The sequence below is a fragment of the Fukomys damarensis genome, unplaced genomic scaffold (assembly GCF_012274545.1).
Source record: "Fukomys damarensis isolate Sample0158 unplaced genomic scaffold, DMR_v1.0_HiC HiC_scaffold_3, whole genome shotgun sequence".
Lineage (NCBI taxonomy): Eukaryota > Metazoa > Chordata > Mammalia > Rodentia > Bathyergidae > Fukomys > Fukomys damarensis.
This window is the reverse complement of record NW_022900915.1, coordinates 6,611,192-6,630,233: the sequence shown is the minus strand read 5'-3', so window position 1 is coordinate 6,630,233 and position 19,042 is coordinate 6,611,192. Positions and strand designations below refer to the sequence as shown.

At 34.1% G+C, this 19,042-nt stretch overlaps 1 protein-coding gene across 1 annotated transcript in view; it reads right to left on the bottom strand.

Moving 5' to 3' along the window:
- Adamts19 (ADAM metallopeptidase with thrombospondin type 1 motif 19) overlaps positions 1-19,042 on the bottom strand; it is a gene marked incomplete at its 5' end in the record, with an annotated part of 210,106 nt that overhangs the window by 156,883 nt on the left and 34,181 nt on the right. The window contains 4 exons of the mRNA XM_010627281.2: positions 870-1,027; positions 1,800-1,883; positions 3,009-3,181; positions 10,866-11,031. Coding sequence (XP_010625583.1) covers positions 870-1,027; positions 1,800-1,883; positions 3,009-3,181; positions 10,866-11,031 — 581 coding nt within the window. The remainder of the gene's footprint in view (positions 1-869; positions 1,028-1,799; positions 1,884-3,008; positions 3,182-10,865; positions 11,032-19,042) is intronic.

The following is a 19,042-nucleotide window of genomic DNA, read 5'->3' as shown; positions in this document are numbered from 1 at the left end:
TTTTTCCAATGAATGAAAAGTGGCATCCCGTAAATATTTTCCAGTTTTGTGTTTGTTTATTGCAGAAGTCAAATATCAGTTATATCTAATTAGCCAGAAGTGGAAGTACAGTAGTGTGAAGGATTTTTCTTTATGAATTATTTATAATGAGGATGATTTTCATATAACCAACAAGAAACTACCATGAATTCAATAGATTTCAGAAAATAATTATTGAGTATCATTACTATGTTACTATGTATGTTACTGTGCTTTCTGTGATACGAAATGCTAACACCTTTGATGAATAAAATGAATTATCATTTGTTATTAGTTCTAAACAAGACAAAGTCATGGATAATTACTAATATGGGTACGACTTACAGTTCATATTGCTGTTCTTTGTTTCATTTTGTGATATTTACCTATTGTCCTTACTGTTGTAGTATAAATATTTGTGAGTAGTAACTTCACAGAGTAGCTCAAAATTAGCTAGAGACTTAACTGAAACTATTTTTTTATTGGATCCAGAAAATGGCTAAATTTAAGTTATTTATTTTATATGATGATGACTGCAAAACATACGGTGTAGCTTTGTAATTTTGATACTCCACCAAAATCAAGAGAGTATTTTAATTTTCCATTGTTGATGGTGTTGGATGTCAAAAAATGAGTAAATTTTTAAAATACAATTGTTTGTCAATATACTACCCAAAATTTGGCTGTTCAGAAATCAGTTATTCTATCTTCGGGAAAATAACTAAGATCGCTATGCCAAAATTTGGGGAGACCCAAAATTTGTAGTGAAAGCATTATGTTAAGGGATCAGTAGGATTAACAGCACAGTCACTGATTTCAGAGTGTTATTTAACTCAAGGGGGAAAATTTACCTTGTAATAAGTATAGCGGCATCCACTGAAGTCATATCTTCTCCCCAGCTTGTTGACATTTCTAAGTGTATATCATTCTTTTTGCCAAATTCTTCATGTTGCCACTTACAGAAACTTTCTAGCATTTTTTCTCCATGGTGCCCAATATACAGATCTGACTGCAACAGAAGATATTTTACTTCAAGGCAGATTATTCTTCTAAATTCATAAAACTAAAAACTCAACTACTAAGGTAGACTGCTGACCATAACATTAATTAGAATCTGGAAGGCATTTATGATTTAGCCTGACCTAAAAATCTTAAAATTTTGTGAAGGTGCAATATTGCAAAATCTGTTTAATACTACTCTGAGAAAGAATAAAGGTACAATGGAATATTTAAAAGCTGGACTACTTAGATGTAAATAATTTATCATTTCTACAATTTAAGAACAAAGGCTTTCTGAAATGCCTGTAAAGTTGCTTGCCAAAATGATGCCACAGACTATTTTCCACTTCAAAAATAAAAAAAGAACTAAGATGGATTATGTAAAGGTGCAAATTTCCAATGATGAATGTCACTGCATTGTATACCTTAAATGTACCAATAAAATTAATTTTAAAAAATAAATTACAGATAAGAAAACATTTTAAAAGCACGTGGTAAAGTAATAGAATAAATCTGTCATTTAAAATGACTTTTTAAAAATTACATTTTGGAAACTTAAGGTTTGTTGTCAGGAGCCTTGGAAACTAAGAACATTCCATTTTTTGAATAAAATTGAGGTATTACCCAAAACTAAAACTCAGTTTTATATATATACCCTAGGTGACTCAGTGACTATTTCTGGATAAGTCAATAAAACATATGCCTGACTTTCTCTTTGCTTTAAAGTTCTTAAACACAATTTCTCACCCACTTAATTGAATAAAAACTCAAGACATTCTTACTGGAGTTTCATGGAGCAGAATTAGCTTTATCACACGAAGGTTGACCTGCACACCAAGACTCTTGTGCTGGAAAAGGTTAAACACCTAAAAACAAATAAAAAACAAAAATCCTAAAATAAAACTGAAAAACATCTTAATTTTTCTTAGACGCCAAACATAAGAAAGTCTCAATTTAATTGAGAAATTTTATTTTTTTAAAGCTGGAAAGAAAGACGATTTGTACTGTAAATTTTTTGACTAGTAATTATTTAATTTATATTGGAGAATATATAATGGGCACATCTAACCCAGGTTTTGTGAGGCATTATTGTGTTGAAGAGGCTGAAGTTAGTCTGCTAGATGAGGAACACTAATGAAATGGTCAGGATGTAACTAAATATAGACAGAGGGGTTGGAGGTGTGAAAACTCTGTCCCCTGGGAAAACAGCTAAATGTTAATAAAAACAATAAAATGAGATAGATTTATTCCGGATTCAATGGTTCTAACCTTATTTTCCATGAAAATTACAATAATAAGTGGAAACATGACTTTTCTTTCTGTTTATTCTGTCCTACTAACCTTTTTTCACTACAAACTTAATCCTTGAAGAAGGGTTACCCAAAATAATGTGCAGTTAGGTCAGAGGATTAATTTGATAGTAAGCATCCCTAAAATGCTACATGCAAACTAGGTTTCTGCAACTGATTAATTAAGCTACCTATGATTCAGCTAGTTAAAATTTTATCTAGTAGCCATTAAGTTTGTTTAATCAACCAAAAGCACATCTGACATTTAATTTTACATACCCATGTCAGGGCTGAATGGATAACCAATATTTATTTCTATACCATCTCGTAATTAATTTATGGTGTTTGTGGTGCAAAACTTCATATAAACAAATGGAAACTTCTGCTGATACCAACAAAAGCCCTTTTTTAAATAGAAAGAAAATATGGTGCAAAAAGAGAAAAATAACAGCGTTATGACACATCAAAACTAACAATAAGGTTACTTTTTTACTAGAACATATGAATTATTATTTTGATATTTCTCTGGAGATGGATCAGTTTGGCACACATAAAGATGCCAAATCAGTATTTGTACTGATGTTAATAAATAAAAGGAATAGCAATGAATTAATTTTTAAAGAATTTCATTATAAATACTCACACATTTCTTCCTTAGAGTTTTCTTGAAAAAATTCCAAAGGCACTTTAAAGTTTGCCTACCATATTTAAGATGGTTAGAATGAATCTCCTGGCTGCATCTGCTCCATGATAGGAAACCATTGCTGGGTCTGCAACCACTACAGTCTCTATGTGGTATTCTTGAGGTAATTTGTATAAATACCGTTTCCCTCTTCCACTTTCTGTTACTTTTTTAGACCTAATTCTTCCTTTACCTGCAACAGAAAAGTGAATTTCATCTTAGTAAAGGTGATAGCATTAATAACTCACAACAATGAGAAAAACTAAGTAAGTTTCTGCACGAATGGGACTCAAAGGGCACTTGGCTTTGCAGTACAAACTTTACATCAAGTCGATAGGACTTTTGCCACTTATTAGCTCTTCCTTTGAGGAAACTAACATCACCCAGTCAGCCCCAGTTTCTTCAAGTAAAATTAATACTTTCTGCTGTCTGGAGTTGTTGATAGTTTGTAATTACAAGATCACCAAAGTGAAATGTCTAGAATACAGCTCCCGATTAACAAAATAAATCAATCAATAAAAGATATGATTGTTTACTTTCTGGCACAGTTAACAAAATAAAGGTCTACTCACAAGAAGCACCTGCAGTGACTGCCCCACACATTCTGGTGTCAGGCAGATGCCCAAACTCCTGAACCACTATGCCTGGGCTACCAAGGACTTGGGCCCTACCTTCCATTGAGAGAACATGAAAGTTACACCTCAGGATGATAAAGATTCTTCAAACAGTCAAATAAACACAGCTATCATGAACAAAACATCAATGTCATTACACAAAAATTAAACACCTTGGTTTAAAAAGCCATGCCACTGTCAGAAGGAAAAGCGTGCATCCAAATACAAGAATACATTTCCAGTACTTTTCCAGAATAAAAGAATAAACAGCTACTCTAAATCAATGGCATATAACAGCCATTTCTCACAAAAGATATCTAAATGGCTAACTGGTATATGAGAAAGTGCTCAATTACAGTTGTCTTCAAGGAAATTAAAATCACCATAAATTAAATGAATTAAAATGTCTTCAATGACTAAAAAGAAAGAGACTACAAGAAAGCTATAATGATGCTGGGCCAACTAGACATCCCATACACATATATGTTAGGAGTTTAAATTGTCATAAATACATCAAAAACCTAGATGGCAGGTTCTACTAGAGTTGAATATTTGCATGTCCAATGAGTAAAGATTGAAAATACATACCTATCACAAATTCATACTAGTTATGCGTACAAGTTATTACAGCAGCACTAATTTTTTAACCATACTGGAGATTGTACCCAGGACCTGACACTTGCTAGGCAAGTGCTCTACCACTGAGATACATCCTCAACCCTCTTTAAAATCTATGCTTTGGGAGAGGTCTCACTAAGTTGGCCAGGCAAGCCTCAAATTTATGATCCTCCTGCCTCTGCCCTATGAGTAGCTGGAATTACAAACATATGCCACAATATCCAGTCAGAAATCCAGTATTCTAAATGGTTTCAATGGTCCTACCAATTGTGTGAAGGAAAATAAATTTTGGCCTTTATACATAATGAAATGGAATGGAATGATATATAGTATACTACAAAAAGTAACTAATTGCTGCAATGTGAAAAATATGAATGAACCTTACAAATAATACTGAAAAGAAGGCAATTAAGAAAGATACCTTGAAAACTGAAAACACAATGTTACAAATCAGAATAGTGACTTTGTTAAGGCAGTAGAAATTAATGGATAGGACTGGGCACAAGGAAGATATCTGGTGCTTATGCTTTCCTTTGCTTATGCTTTCTTATGCTTTAATTTCTATGGTAGCTCACGAATTTGTTCATTGTGAGATAATTCAGCTGGTAGGCAAATCATTTGTACAACTTCTTATATGCATGTGTTACTTCAAGGATATATTTATAATTTTATGATTCTGGCATCTGTATTGAAATGTCATTCACATAGGATAATATGCAGCCATTTAAGTGCATAACTTAGCTTTAATACATTTCTACAGTTGTTCAATCACCTCCAAAATTCATTGAAAAAACACTGATCACAGGTTCCTCCCCTTGATATTTACACAAAATCTGTCGATGTCTCTACACTGCCATCATCTCCTCTCCCAAACTTCGTGTACTTGTTGACCAACATCTTATAAAATTCTTTGCTGTAATTTCAGTGTCGCCTCTGAGAGTGTGGACAGAGACATTTGTGTCTCCTTGGATGTGTCCAACTTTGTTTTGAATTTCGGGATATGTATTGTCATAGTTATAGTTCATCTTCTTGGTTTCTGATAAGTTTCCCAGAGCCATTGGCTTCAGCTTGTCTCTCGTATCCTATCCATCACCTACACCACTCTTCTTTACCTTCTAATGTGTGTGTGTGTGTGTGTGTGTGTGTGTGTGTAAGTGTGATTATAAGAATAATCATCTCCTAGATTCTTGACCTACTGATTCCCTTCCAAGACTGATTTTATAACCAAGCTGGGTCAACTCTGAGATCTAATATGAACTGGCTTCATCCCCATTGCTTGAAACTTTCCTGTTCTCAGCTAGCCACATAATTATTCCTTGCAGTTTTCCCAGCAATAACACAAATTGAAAAAATCTATTTAGTAAACCAAGCTTTGCCTAAATATCACACAGCAGAGGCCATTGAGTGAACTTTTGATAATAAAAGCAAAGATTCATTTTCATTGAGAATAAGCATCATAACATGTAAAAAAAAGCAGTGGAAATAATAATTATGTAGTCATATGAAACAGAATCACTATAGTTGAAAGTAAACTTTGTAGATCTAGGCATGGTACCAGAAGATAGTACCAAAGATCTTTCAGGAAGAAAAAGAAGTTCATTTTGCTAGAATCTTGAAGTGAATGACATTTAAAATTTAATTTTGTACTTTTTCTAGTTATGTAGTTCTTCTAATTGTGATATCACTTCTACCTGCAGATGTGTATCAGTATCTTAGAATATAAATTTATGGTAAATATTTAAAGGGAATATTCTCATATATACTAAGAAATTCATCTTGGCAGGATAGACATCTGGTAAGTTGATCATAAGGAATATATAAATAAATATACAGATATATATATATATGACACAAATCTAGTCTCATATTGTGTTAGCGTCTTCCCTATTTTTATTGGTACCTTTCCAGATGGATTCATCACTGACCTAGAAATAAAATTAGCAATCCTAACTACTACAAAGAACATGCTTGCTATATACGAGAAATGACAACATCTCACAGCATCTGTCTATCAAACAGATGAGATTAATATGAGTGCAACCAGTGACCAGAAAGTGGCATTCTTTCTATATGGACATTTTCTCTCTTAATTTCTCTTTGTCATTTTTTCATCCTTAGATTTTAGGGAAGCTGCTGTTAACAGAGGTTGTTAATTGCTAGCTTTCTAATCTTAAAAAAGTAAATATATTTCAACTACAAAAAGGAGGCAGCATATATCTACTAAATTGTAATCATCAGAACCTCAAAAGTGGGTGACACGTTACCATCAAGCACTTTCCTACATGCCGACTTTTAGACTGCCAAAATAAACACCTTTATCAGTATGATCAGCTTCAAACTGATTAAGTCTGAGATGCTTGACAGACATTAGAGTAGCAGTTGCTACTTACCTGGAGTCAAGAGAGAGTTTGAAATGAACTTGGATTTCAGAACTAAACAGTGTGAAGGTGACCCATAGATTGGAGTCACATCATCCTGAAGAAATATATGAACGGAAAAATAAAAAGATAAGATGAATGTCCTGAAAAGAGCCTATATACGAAGGCTGTAAATATGGAAGAAGGTATACCCGTAGTGAGGACAAAGATCTAAGAAAAATAAAAGAACCACAATAGAGACCAAGGGGGAGAGTTTATAAAAAGAGGGGTCTTTAAACTGTCTCAAGAATGGTATAACACGTGAGAGAGATTTACAAGTATGCTTCTCTTATTGCTCCAGTTAATATCTGTTGTTTTGTCTCCTATCTGCTGAGTTCCTGTATCCTGATTTACATATAACATCTGAATTGAATATCCAGAAGATACAAGGTTTCTTAAGATCCTCAACTTTTTGGTGAACTCCTTCATATAAATTAGCTCTTCCATGTCAAAGTCATGCATACTGAAATAACTTCTCCATTTTTTAGGAAGACATTACCAATAAACGTCATGGAAAAAAATAAAGGTGCTCCTTAGTTTGAGCACTCTTGCCTGCCCCCCAAAATTGTTTTTTTCATTATATTTTTTATGTTTTCATCTTCTACAATTCTGCTTAGTGCGTTCTTCACACCGAATCTTCAGATTCAGATGAGTGTATAAAAATCATCAGTTACTACTGCATACGTTGAATTAGAGGAGAAATTTTAAAATATGTATTGCCCAGTGATTAATTTGTGTCCTCCGTAATACCCTCCTGACAATAGTCTCCATGGCAGTTACAGATTGAGGGTGCGAACTAATTCAGTAGAGGGACAGTTAAATCAGCTATAAGAATAGCGATGACCTCTCTATGTTGCACAGACCTTGATGTACAGTTTGATCAAATAATTTCTTTTCCATACTGAGTCTTAGACATATTCTTAAGTTTATACTAAAGTGTTAAGCAATACAAATTGATGTCACTTGCGAGGCACACAAGTCTTATCTTTATCCAGTCCCTGGCTACTTTTCCGGGGCTGAATCTTACCAAGTTCAAACACTTGGCTTCAGCTCCCCTGGCTGCTGCTTTCTCATGACCTTAGACTTTTGCACATTTTGTCCCTCTGGCAGACTAGCCTTTGCCTCATTAATATCTTAACAACATATGCTCAAAAATCATATTCATTTTTCACTTTCACATACAGTCACATTTAATTCTAAAGATAGCCTTGAGGTTCACGTATCACTTATCTTCATTTTGTATGTTGTAAATGGATTTTTTGTTCTTTGTAAGAGCAAAAGTAAGTTTCCGAAGCTCACACAGTTAGGAAGTGGTAGCATACAGATGTGAACACAGGCAGTCTGAACCAAGTCCAGTCTTCACCAGTATACTCCGCTCCCTTTTCAACAAAACTTGGTAAGTTTTGTTGAGTCTGTTATTGCACTTATCACTCTACAGTATGATTTCTGATTTAGCAGTTCACTTCTCAAGAAGTCATTTTAGCTATACATCCCTGTGAGGTGATTGGTCATGTTTATGTTGCCAAAAAAGCTAAGGTTTAAAACTATAAGGGAACTACACAAGATTACCCGGCTGGAGTGAGCTTAAAGTGGGGCCTTAAACCTGAGGTCTCTCTGACTTTCAACATCCTCTAAATTATCTCTTTTCCTCTAAATTATCTTTTAGTAAAAGATTATGACATAGCCTAAATTAGGAAGGTCCCTGTTGGGAAAAATTTATATATATATTATTAAAATAAAGAATAGGAATAGCACAAAAACCAAGTTCAAGTCATGTAAGCTTCATAAGTCTGTTTTAGAAAGGGGGTACAGTCAATTATCAACATTTAAGTCATATTATTAACATGTTAATACATAGGCCTAAAGTCAGAAGGGAAAAACAGGAGTTGAACACATCAATTACGAGGTAAGTATCATGCGTCATGATTTGCTAACTTTAAAATAATCGATACATGCTGACCCCATAATCTGAAAATAGTAAGCTCAGTAAATCACTGAAATTGGTGATAGCAGGGGTACTGTTTGCATGCAAATCTCTGATCCAGCAGGCCAACATAAATATGTAATAGTTATGCATGAGTACATCTTTATTTCTGATATATATAATGTTATAAACAATATTTGACAAATATGAGTCATGTAATTGTTTTATTCCCTTCTTAAAACTGAGAATTTTCTACAACAAACACTGCTTTGTGTCATCATGCAGATGAGTAATTAGAACAGCTGGAACTTACTGAGTCAAAGGGTAAAGAAAGACTACAGATTTTCACTATAACTCATGCAAAGCAATCTCCTAAAATGGATGACGCCCAAGTTGTTGCTGTTGTTTTTACAGTTTCACAATACAAAAGCTTTGCTTGCTTGCTTGCTTTTTTGCTTGCTTTCTCTCTCACCTGCTACAACATTTTTTCAACTGTCTCCCTCATTTGCATTCAAATTCTTAAAAGGAGCAGGATGTGTCTTAGTTGAAGTTGTTTGATTGTATACATTGAATAGTATGAATGGAGATAGACCCACTTACTACTTGTGAAATGATTCTTATATTGACTGATTACATGACTTTCCACAAAAGAAAATACAATTCATAGTTATTCTGAGATAACTATATGTGAAACAGAAACATATTACAATATTTTCTGCCACTGACACCCTCATAATCGGTGATATAAACACTCTACAATCTCTGCAAATGACATCGTCACAATTCACACACCTAACCTCTCTGCGAAGCCATAATTAATTTTAGATTAATACCTTGGCACTATATCGATGCCTAACTTCCAATCCAGGCAGAAGTTTAAAGTTATTACACTGAAAATTCTTCATTAAATTCATATTTCTTCATTTTGCAACTGGAAACATTTTCCCATATCAGAGAATGCTCACCAAGATGTATAGATTAGATACCAAAATAATTTCCTAGGGAAACTTACAATTTGTTTCACAATCATTTGTTCTAACTTGAAGGTTCTACTTATGTTTTTAAAAAATCATTTTATTTAGCATTCTTACAAATGCCACTTATTTCTGAATGAAGGCTATAAGAAAGCACAAAAAAAGTCATCTTTATTTATTTTTTCTGAAGAACTATAAGACAAAAAAGAGAAGAGGATTTGCTGGTTAAGAATGAGTCTCTGAGTGAAATAAATAAGTCACACATGTATAAATACCGAATAGTTTCTGTGGTGTGAAAAACTATAATAGTACCTAAGATCCTAATGGTATAACTGACAATGTGACATAGGAAGAAAAGGGCTAAAGGCGTAGGGGAAGTGGGAAGGGTAGGGGAAAGGTAATAAGGGAGAGGAAAAAAATATGAGAAAATGAAAAAATGGAAATAAAATATTTGTAAATGGGGAGGGCAGGGGGGGTGAAGGGAGGGCAGGGACAAGGGGAAAAAATGAGAACCAAGACCTGTCATGTAGAGGTACAAGATCCCAATAATGAATGTAACTGTACTGTATACCTAAAATGTACCAATAAACTCAATTTAAAAAAAAAGGAATGAGTCTCCAAAAACTTCTAGATTTATGGGATTCATGTGCTGAAAATAAAATTTAAAAAGGAATAAGTTGTTATTTTTCTTCCTATTCTGCTGCTAATTTTAAATTCCAATATGATTTTAGAATTTTTTTTTTTTAAAGAGGATGGTCCTAGTCAAAGTAAAGAGATACCTATGATGTTCTCTTTGAGGAGGACTAAAATAAGGCTATGAACTCATAGTATTCAATTTCAGAAGATCTGGAATTCTCCTGGTGTCATTTCTATTCCAGTGAAGTGAAAAGTATCCCATAAGGGACACTTCACAATTCAAGATAGCTTTGGGGCATGCTGTATGGTACTCTCTGAAGTCCTTTTGAGTTTCCCTGTTATGATATTAAATCTAATGCATCATAGAAAACTAAAATATAATTCTAAAATGGAGATTTAGGGCCAGGGATTTAGCTCAGTGGCACAGCACCCTTCTGGCAAGCATGAGGTCCTGAGTTCGAGCCCAAGTACTGATTAATTAACACATTAAATTTAAAAAATAAAATGGACATTTATAATTGCTACTACTAAATGAGATTGCACATTACAAATAAATAAAGCTAGTTGACCTAAGAGGGGGCAGGAAGTCAGAGAGAAAGAAACAAAGGGATTAAGAGAGTCAAGGGCAAGGGAGCAGTTTGTAAAGGATTCATTTCACACTGCACGCTTCACTGAGTGCTTTCAGAAGCATTACCTGAAATGACACCACAATAATGGTTGTGATGAGCTGACTCCGCTGTGACTTTTTCCTGCACAGATCTTTTCCGCCTGTACACACGGTGTGGGTGCCCTGTTATGGCCACCGTCTCCTTGAGTGGCTCAATAAATATGAAGTCCTCATTCAGCTGTACAAAGCCCATCTGGAACGTATAACACGAAAGACATGTAAGAAATACCACTGATGATGCTACTTTTAAGATCTTCGAATCTCACATCCTACTTAGCAAATGTGCTCACGCACTTCTGGTGAAACTATTTTTGCAGTGACACTAGTAAGGTAACTGTCTTTTCCTGTTCCGACTTCCATCTTTATGTGCTTTATTGCACTAACACAAACTTCACTTAGTCCTAGCCTGTGTGGGTGGGAGGCTAGGCGCCAGCAACAGATGCGCAGTAAAAATTCTGCAATGTTAAAGGCTCACTTTGGGAGACCCATGGGGTCACTTACATGTACAGCATGAACGTAAAGAGCAATGCAGTTTTTAATTGCATATATCACACAATCCAATTTTTTGACAACCACTATTAAGTGAAGTAATTAATATAACAGCAAGGCAAATGCAGGAGACATAGCATTGAAATTTATACATAAAATATTCTTAGGAACTTCTAAATATTTTAAAACCTTTGCATGATAAATTATTAAAAATGGAGCATCACGTCCATAAACAAGACTTATATCATAATGCTTCTGTCATCCAATTGTGAAGAGAGTTAATTCTGTAAAATATGGTAATGATTACTAAAAGAACTTACAGCGAGTTGGCATTCTTGTAATATATTGAGGCTAAACCTCATAATTTGTTTCTTCCCTTTTTTAGAAATATAAATGCATATAACTAGGAAAATGTTCCCTGTGAAAGATCATAATATGAATTGATCTTTTAAATTTAGCACTATATAATATATATAGAGAATATATTTGAACATTATCTCTTTAGAAAACATTTGTTAAGAAATAACTCTACTAGTTAATAATAATTAATAGCTAATAATAATTCCTAACAGCACAGAGCCCACTACATGCAAAAGAGTCAAACATATTTGTTGAGTAAATGAATGATGACAAATTTGTCCTCTTTTTCACTTTCCATGCTACTCCCTTAAAATTGAAATTTGTTTTCATTTTAGAGTATATTACATCTTTTATAAAGGCCAAGTGGCAGTCAATATGAACCTAATTTTATTCTACATTGAATTCACATTAGAAGGTACCTTAACAGGAAATTTAAAACTCCTAATTAGTTTTATGTACTTGACTATTTATATCTCCAATAAAATTCTCAATAACTAGAATAAGCAACAATCAAAATTTCAAGAACTAAAATAAGCACTGTACCACTTTTATTCATCCCTTTGTTCCTCCCTTCCTTCCTGTGTTTTTCTCACACACACACACACACACACACACACTTACTAGAGGGTAGGAGTGAATGTAAAAGAGGTTTACTATAATGATCCTTTCAAAAACATTAGGCATATTTGTGTTTGAGCCAAATATTTTTTCTGTAATTTTAATATGACTTAAAATGACTCCTTTTATTTTCCATTCATATTTTACTTTTCTCAAATCTGAAACTGTCCTATATTCTAATTACACAAAATCTAGGAATGTTTCCCTTAGTCTTAACTTTATAAGAAATGAGAATATTAAACAAAAAAGTATATTAAGTAATAACCATTAAAGATGTAGTTCATGTACATGAATTGAGAATAAGCAATTTCCCACCGCATGTCACTGATCTAGAGAGTCAAAATATACAAACGTACCATTCTTATGCTATATGCTAGTAAAATCTTAAGATTTACTCAGTAGTCAAGACATATTAATAAGACTGTGGCCAATGTTTAAATTATGAAGCTCAATTAGAACATATCAGCAATCATGTGGAGTTTACCAGTCATATATATTTGTGATCTGAAACATTCTTTCAATAAGTTATAAACATAGATTTATAACAAGAAACCTTATAAAATTTAATTGCACTATATCATATAAAATTTAATGACCCCAAGAATAGATTCTGATCTTAGACTATTTGGGTTCATAACTTATTGCTAGCTATGTAACTATGAGAAATTTACAGCAACTTCACACAACACCTTTGTTGGGTTTTTAAAGGGTATTTTTCAAAACACATGTAATACCATTATCATGAGGCCTGATATGAAACATTCATCATTATTTTATTCTAATAATAAAAATAACCATACTAACTATAAGTACCTAAAGTTGAATATAAATTAAATCCCTATTAGTTCATTAAGTATTGCATGAAATAAATGCTTTGCTGTAGCATTTTATTGAGTTAGAAACTTTGTAATATGACATCTCTATTGTATTAGAATTTTATCTACAGACATTTTTAAAACAAGGTCAAGGTCATACTTTTTTTTTGTTTGTTTTTTTGGTACTGGGGATCGAATTCGGGTCCTTGCGCTTGAGAGTCAACAGCGGAACCACTGAGCCAAATCCCCGGCAGAAGGTCATACTTTAAAAGATTAATTATAAATGGTGACTCATTCAAGACAGATCTACTATCTGGCCACCATGTGTCGCACTCTTTCTTTCTTCCCGAGGCACATTTAGCACTAAGTGTCAAAACGTAGACTTTATAGATCCAAAACACCACGCTATGACACAAAAAGTGGTCCTGCTTTGATTTGTATCATTTAAGATGCTAAGTTGAATTAAAGCAGAACTGCAGAAAATCTTGAAGTTTTTAAAGTTTCCACAAAGGGATCCTTCTTTCTTTTAACAAAATGGATTGTTTTATGTACACTATGATTTCATACGCCATGGAACATGAATCCATATGAACCTCTCTCCACAAATGTCCCTGTGACCAGCAACCCACAATTAGGTAGAATTTGCTTTAGTGCAAACATTGGCTTTTCAATTTTAGAAGAAAGAAAAGATCATATGAATTAATATAGCACAATCCATTACTTGTAATTAATGAAAACTAAGGGTTTTTCACCCAGACTGCGCTTTTTTTAAATTTTCAGAATAAGTTTAAGTATTTTGTAACATTTTGTGAGGATATCTGTGGTTATTTCCTTCATTATTTCTGTTATCATGTGCATTTTCTCACATGGTTATTATACCTGTTGCTTTACCATTGGTTGTTTCATAATTTAGTAAGCATTCCGGTATTTTGCAATGTGTCATTACTTATGTGAAAATAATTAATTAACCAGTGATTTCTTTCTTGCCAAGTTTGATATTTTATTTCTATTTACATGCCTCGGCGCTTTTTTAAACAACCATTAACAATAACATCCTTTTCAGTGTATCAACGGTGACACTAACCTCAGCATAAAATTTTGATGAGGTAATGATGCTTCACCGTTTTTGCTTCAAACCCTTATCACATGCACATATCTCATTTATTCAAACCCAGATTAATTTGAGATTATTAAAGAGATAATCAGATGCCACAGCTTGAAGTCAAGCCTCACTGAAAGGCGAGACTGGAAAGCGATACAGCGCTCCTTCCTCCTGTTTCCGCCCCACTGCAATGACGTCACTTCCACGGCCCCACGGCTAGCTCACTCATATAACAAAAGTACTGCTCGGATTACCTCAAATTTCCTCCTCATTTTTCACGCCCCCTTATTCTACTTTTCTTTATTTCCCAGAACTTTCATTATCTGGGTAAAATTTCAGTGAACTGGCTCAAAGTATTTATTTGTGAAACAACAGAACAAATACATATTGCCCACTCGTGAGACAGTGAATATTGTGGGGCCGGGGGTTTAGCTCAGAGGAGCTGCCGCCTGCCTTGCAAGCCCAAGGTCCCAAATTCGATCCCTGGTACAAAAAATAAAATTCTGAACTCTGTATTATGAGTCTGTGATAATAACCTAATTTGTATAATACATGATCCAGCAGTTCCACTTCTGAGAATATGTGCGTGGGAAATGAATCAGTACATCAAAGAGATACCTGCACTGCACATTTGCTGCAGTGAAGATACGGAATCATCCTAATTGCCCATCAGTATATGAATGAATGAATGAAATTTGATATGTACACACAATGAAATATTTGACCTAGAGAAGGAAATCCCATCATTTGTGACAATTTGGATGAAACTGAAAAGTATTAACTAAGTCAGACCCAGAAGACAAATACTGCATGATGTTACATATTTAATCTATAAAACTTGAGCTCTTAGAAGCAAAAAGTAGAACAGTGTTGGCCGGGGAGAGTGGAAGGCCAGGGAAGATGTTAGACAAAGAATACAAAAATCTCATTGGGACAGACAGGAAGAATTAACTCAAGACGTCCATTAGATGAAATGCCACTATAATCAACAACAAAGTGATTTGTTTACTTGAAAATTGCAGTGGGTAGATTTTTAATGTTCTCATAAAAATTAATAGATATGTCCACTGGCTTGATTTAGTCTTTCCGTAATGTTTGGCTGTACAGTAGGCTCTGCACACTAGACCTGTATGACATTTTAATTTTAAAATATGGTATATTATAGAAATAGAACACAGAAACAAAATGTCATCAACTTAAAGGATATAAGGATGGTAATAGACTATAATGATTCCCGGAAATGAGAAGGATTTTGAGGGAAAATAGGATTTAGGTAAGATGGCAGCTAAAATGTTCTTCCGGACGTAGGGCCTCATGAGCTAGGAGAAGGAGGACATGAGGGTTAGGTAACAATCCAAAAGGATGCCTGGTTTGAGTAAAGAAAGGGAAAATACTACACAAAAATATTGATATAATTGGAAAAAATCCAGTGACAACATTCTTGATGGGAGAAGTCAGTCTTGAGTCTGTCAGGATAATCAGTTTATTGCCCTTACAAGGTGTATCAGAGAATTAGTCAAACACTAGAATGAACACAGGCAATTGTTTGTGCTAACAAAAGTCGCTGAAAGGATCCGACATTAGATATCTGATGCCCTACGTGATCTAAATTCTCGTTTAAGTCTGTCTTTTCCTTTAAAAGTATTTTCTTGTAAGTTTATGTTATGGTGTATATCTCATTAAGTAAATAAAACATTTTAGTTTGAAATGTAAGCATAACATAGAGATTGGTATAATTAAAATGTCATACTTGGTCTCTGATTTAATAAATAAAATGTCATTTCAATATTACTATAACTAAAAGTAATTTCTCACACATTTGTATATTCTATATGTTCATATAAATCTCTACATAATATACTTATGATACTATATCTTATTTTCTTACCATTCTGTATAAGCGTAATAAGTAAATTATGAGAAACTCTTGCTCAATTTTATTTTTACTAAATTTCATATGTAGCCCTCATGAACAGACTTTAATGGCGTTAACAAGCATTACATCTTAATGTATTTCAGAATAACAATCAGATGTATGATTACATCTTGGCACACTGTACATATTGTTTTTCTTTCAGAAAGTTATTGTCTCCGGGAAGAGCGATCGATTCTTCAAAAGCAAGCAGATCCTGTTGTCTTTTCAAAGGATGACTTTCCTTATTCCTTTCTACACAGCGTATTCTCTGTTACTGCACTGTCTAGGGTCTCCAGTCTCTGATTACATCATGTACTACTGGAGGGGAGTATTTCACATAATGCTCATCCTCATGCCTTCAGTGTACAATGCCTGGTACAGAGCAGGTGCTTAAGGAATGTTGCTTTTCATTCAACGCAGTGATCTTTCTTGAGATAAAAGAAAACATCAACTCATCACTCTAAAGAGTTCTATTCACTCCATCTATGAATTCATCTGGGGAAAAACAAGAATTTCATCGCTTCCATCATGCTTTTCCCAAATTGCCTTCTTTGTATGCCCAAGTGTGATATTTAGGAAAAAACTTATGCAACCAGATTGTTAACATCATGCTATTTTTATTTCCCAGCCAAAGGACTTCAAAGAGAATCATAAAACTAAAGTTGATAGAAGGAAATTTAAAAATCCTCTGAGAATTACTAGTGTTTTAAAAATCAAGAAAAACAAGCTTTACAAATATTTTATGGCTCGCTCAAACTCACACAGAGAATTAATGAAAATGTCAAGGCTAGAGTCTGAGCTTCCCAATTTCCAAGTTAATTTCTGGTTTTAGTAATCACTCGATATTTGTTTGCCATCTACATTCTACTTAAAATTCTGCCCACATTCTACACCCCACTCCGACCCCAACTTCAGAAATTGCTATATGGCTTTTCCATGCTTCTTTCTCTGTATTCTCCTATTTGACCAGTGACCATTTTTCCTCATTTTTAAAATTATTCTAGTTCTTTATCTTCTCTAGCAGCTACTTCTGTCCCCTTAAAAGTAGGTCATTTTCTTCATTCCGAGGCTGGTCCTCAGCCAGTAAGTATACTCCGCATCTCTCACTCAGCGGTTGGATAACCCCTTATATGGAGATGGCTCCCAACTGCCCCTCAAAATCCACCATTTCCTTTCAGGATGGGCTCTCCTGGTCTCTCATTCCCACTATCTCATTACTATTGTATCTTCATCCTTTCCAGACTAGAGCACCTCCTCTCATAAGTTTGTATTTTCTCTTCTGGATCTCTCCTTTTTCTAGATACCTAGGCTATATATTGCATAGCCCTTAACTGTTTTCTTTGCAAGCTAATTTTTAAATGTTAAAAAAACAATAATAGAAAAGAATAATACACACGTATGCAGGGGATTCTCTGCACATAATTTCATTTAGTTTGCACACTGAGCTTGCCACACAAATGCTAAAATTTCAGTTTTACCATTGAAAAGGTGAGTCACAGAAATATCTATTGTATGCCAAGATTATAAATTAATATATGGTGATGACAATATTCAAACCAAAGACTATCTGGCTTCAAGTGTATGTAGTTTTTATGAGGCTATCTGCAAAAAGTTAAGGTTGCCACATGCCTGCTATTTCAAGTAATCCTTACTTTTAGAAAATTTTTCACCGAGGATTTGGACATCAAACACAACACCTTACAGATGGTAGATATCCAAAGTTTGCCATCAATGGCAAGACCAGATTGTATCTCTCACAAAAACAGAAAATAAAAGTACTTCATTGAAGGTTGTAAAGCCAGTTTTGAGCTGACTGTTTCATATGGTCAGACTTCTCAGCTGTCAAAGGCACTCTGGATGTCTAAGGGGACTAAATGTTTATGCCCAGGCCTGCTTCAGTGGTAGCTTGCCTGCGACTCACCTGGGAGAATATCTTAAGGTTTTAGTTTGTCTTTCCTTCATTCTTTCTCTTAATTCTCTTTTATGTTTTCTTTCTTAAAACATTTTCTGATCACAAACCAGAATTTTTAAATAGTAGAGCATTTTAAAAATATACTTAAAAATAATCATCCCCAAAGCCAACACACAGAAAAAATACTTTATATATGAATGGATGTATATATTTCTTTCCTGTCAATTAATGTACACATACATACATATATACTTACATGGACATATGTAGTATCTGTGTGTGTGTGTGTGTGTTCATAGGCATTCATATGTTCGAGTTTTATATTCTATTTTGTTTTCCTATGGAAGAAAAGATTCTGTTTCTTAATAACATTGAGCAGTCTTCATAATCATGGTCTTACTTGCCAAAGAATAGTTTGTCCTTTATATAATTATTTTATTAGCTATTCATTTACTCAACTCTTTATTCATTTAATGCTTTCAAGAATCAACTTTGTAACAGCGGGAGCTTAGAATACAGAGATGACTAGAAGAGTCCTTGACTTCCACCTAGGAAGAAAATAGTATATCACTGACTTAACTGGGTGAAAGACTTATATTTCTTTAATAACTACTCACTGAACTTTGTAGTATCCTCTGTGCCCCAATTCCTTTGTTGTGTTCTATTTCACAATAGAAGAAAAATATTAAGCTATACCCCCGAACTATCCTGACACATATCTAAGAATTCATGTAGGAGTTGAAAGTGGCCATCACTAAGGATGAATTCCCTGCTTTCTAGAGATATGTGTAAGATACCCAGAAATGAGGGGCATCTATGAAGGGGACTATCCTGCAAACTCACAAATGTTCTCCATGAGAGAAAATCCATTTTAAGCATCTGGAAAATACCATCCTGTAACACTTCTGGTTACCACAGAACCTTCTCACCTTTCTTGGCTTTCCTTGCAACTCTAGTCCTAGCACAGGCAGAGAAGCCCAGTGTCCCGGGAAG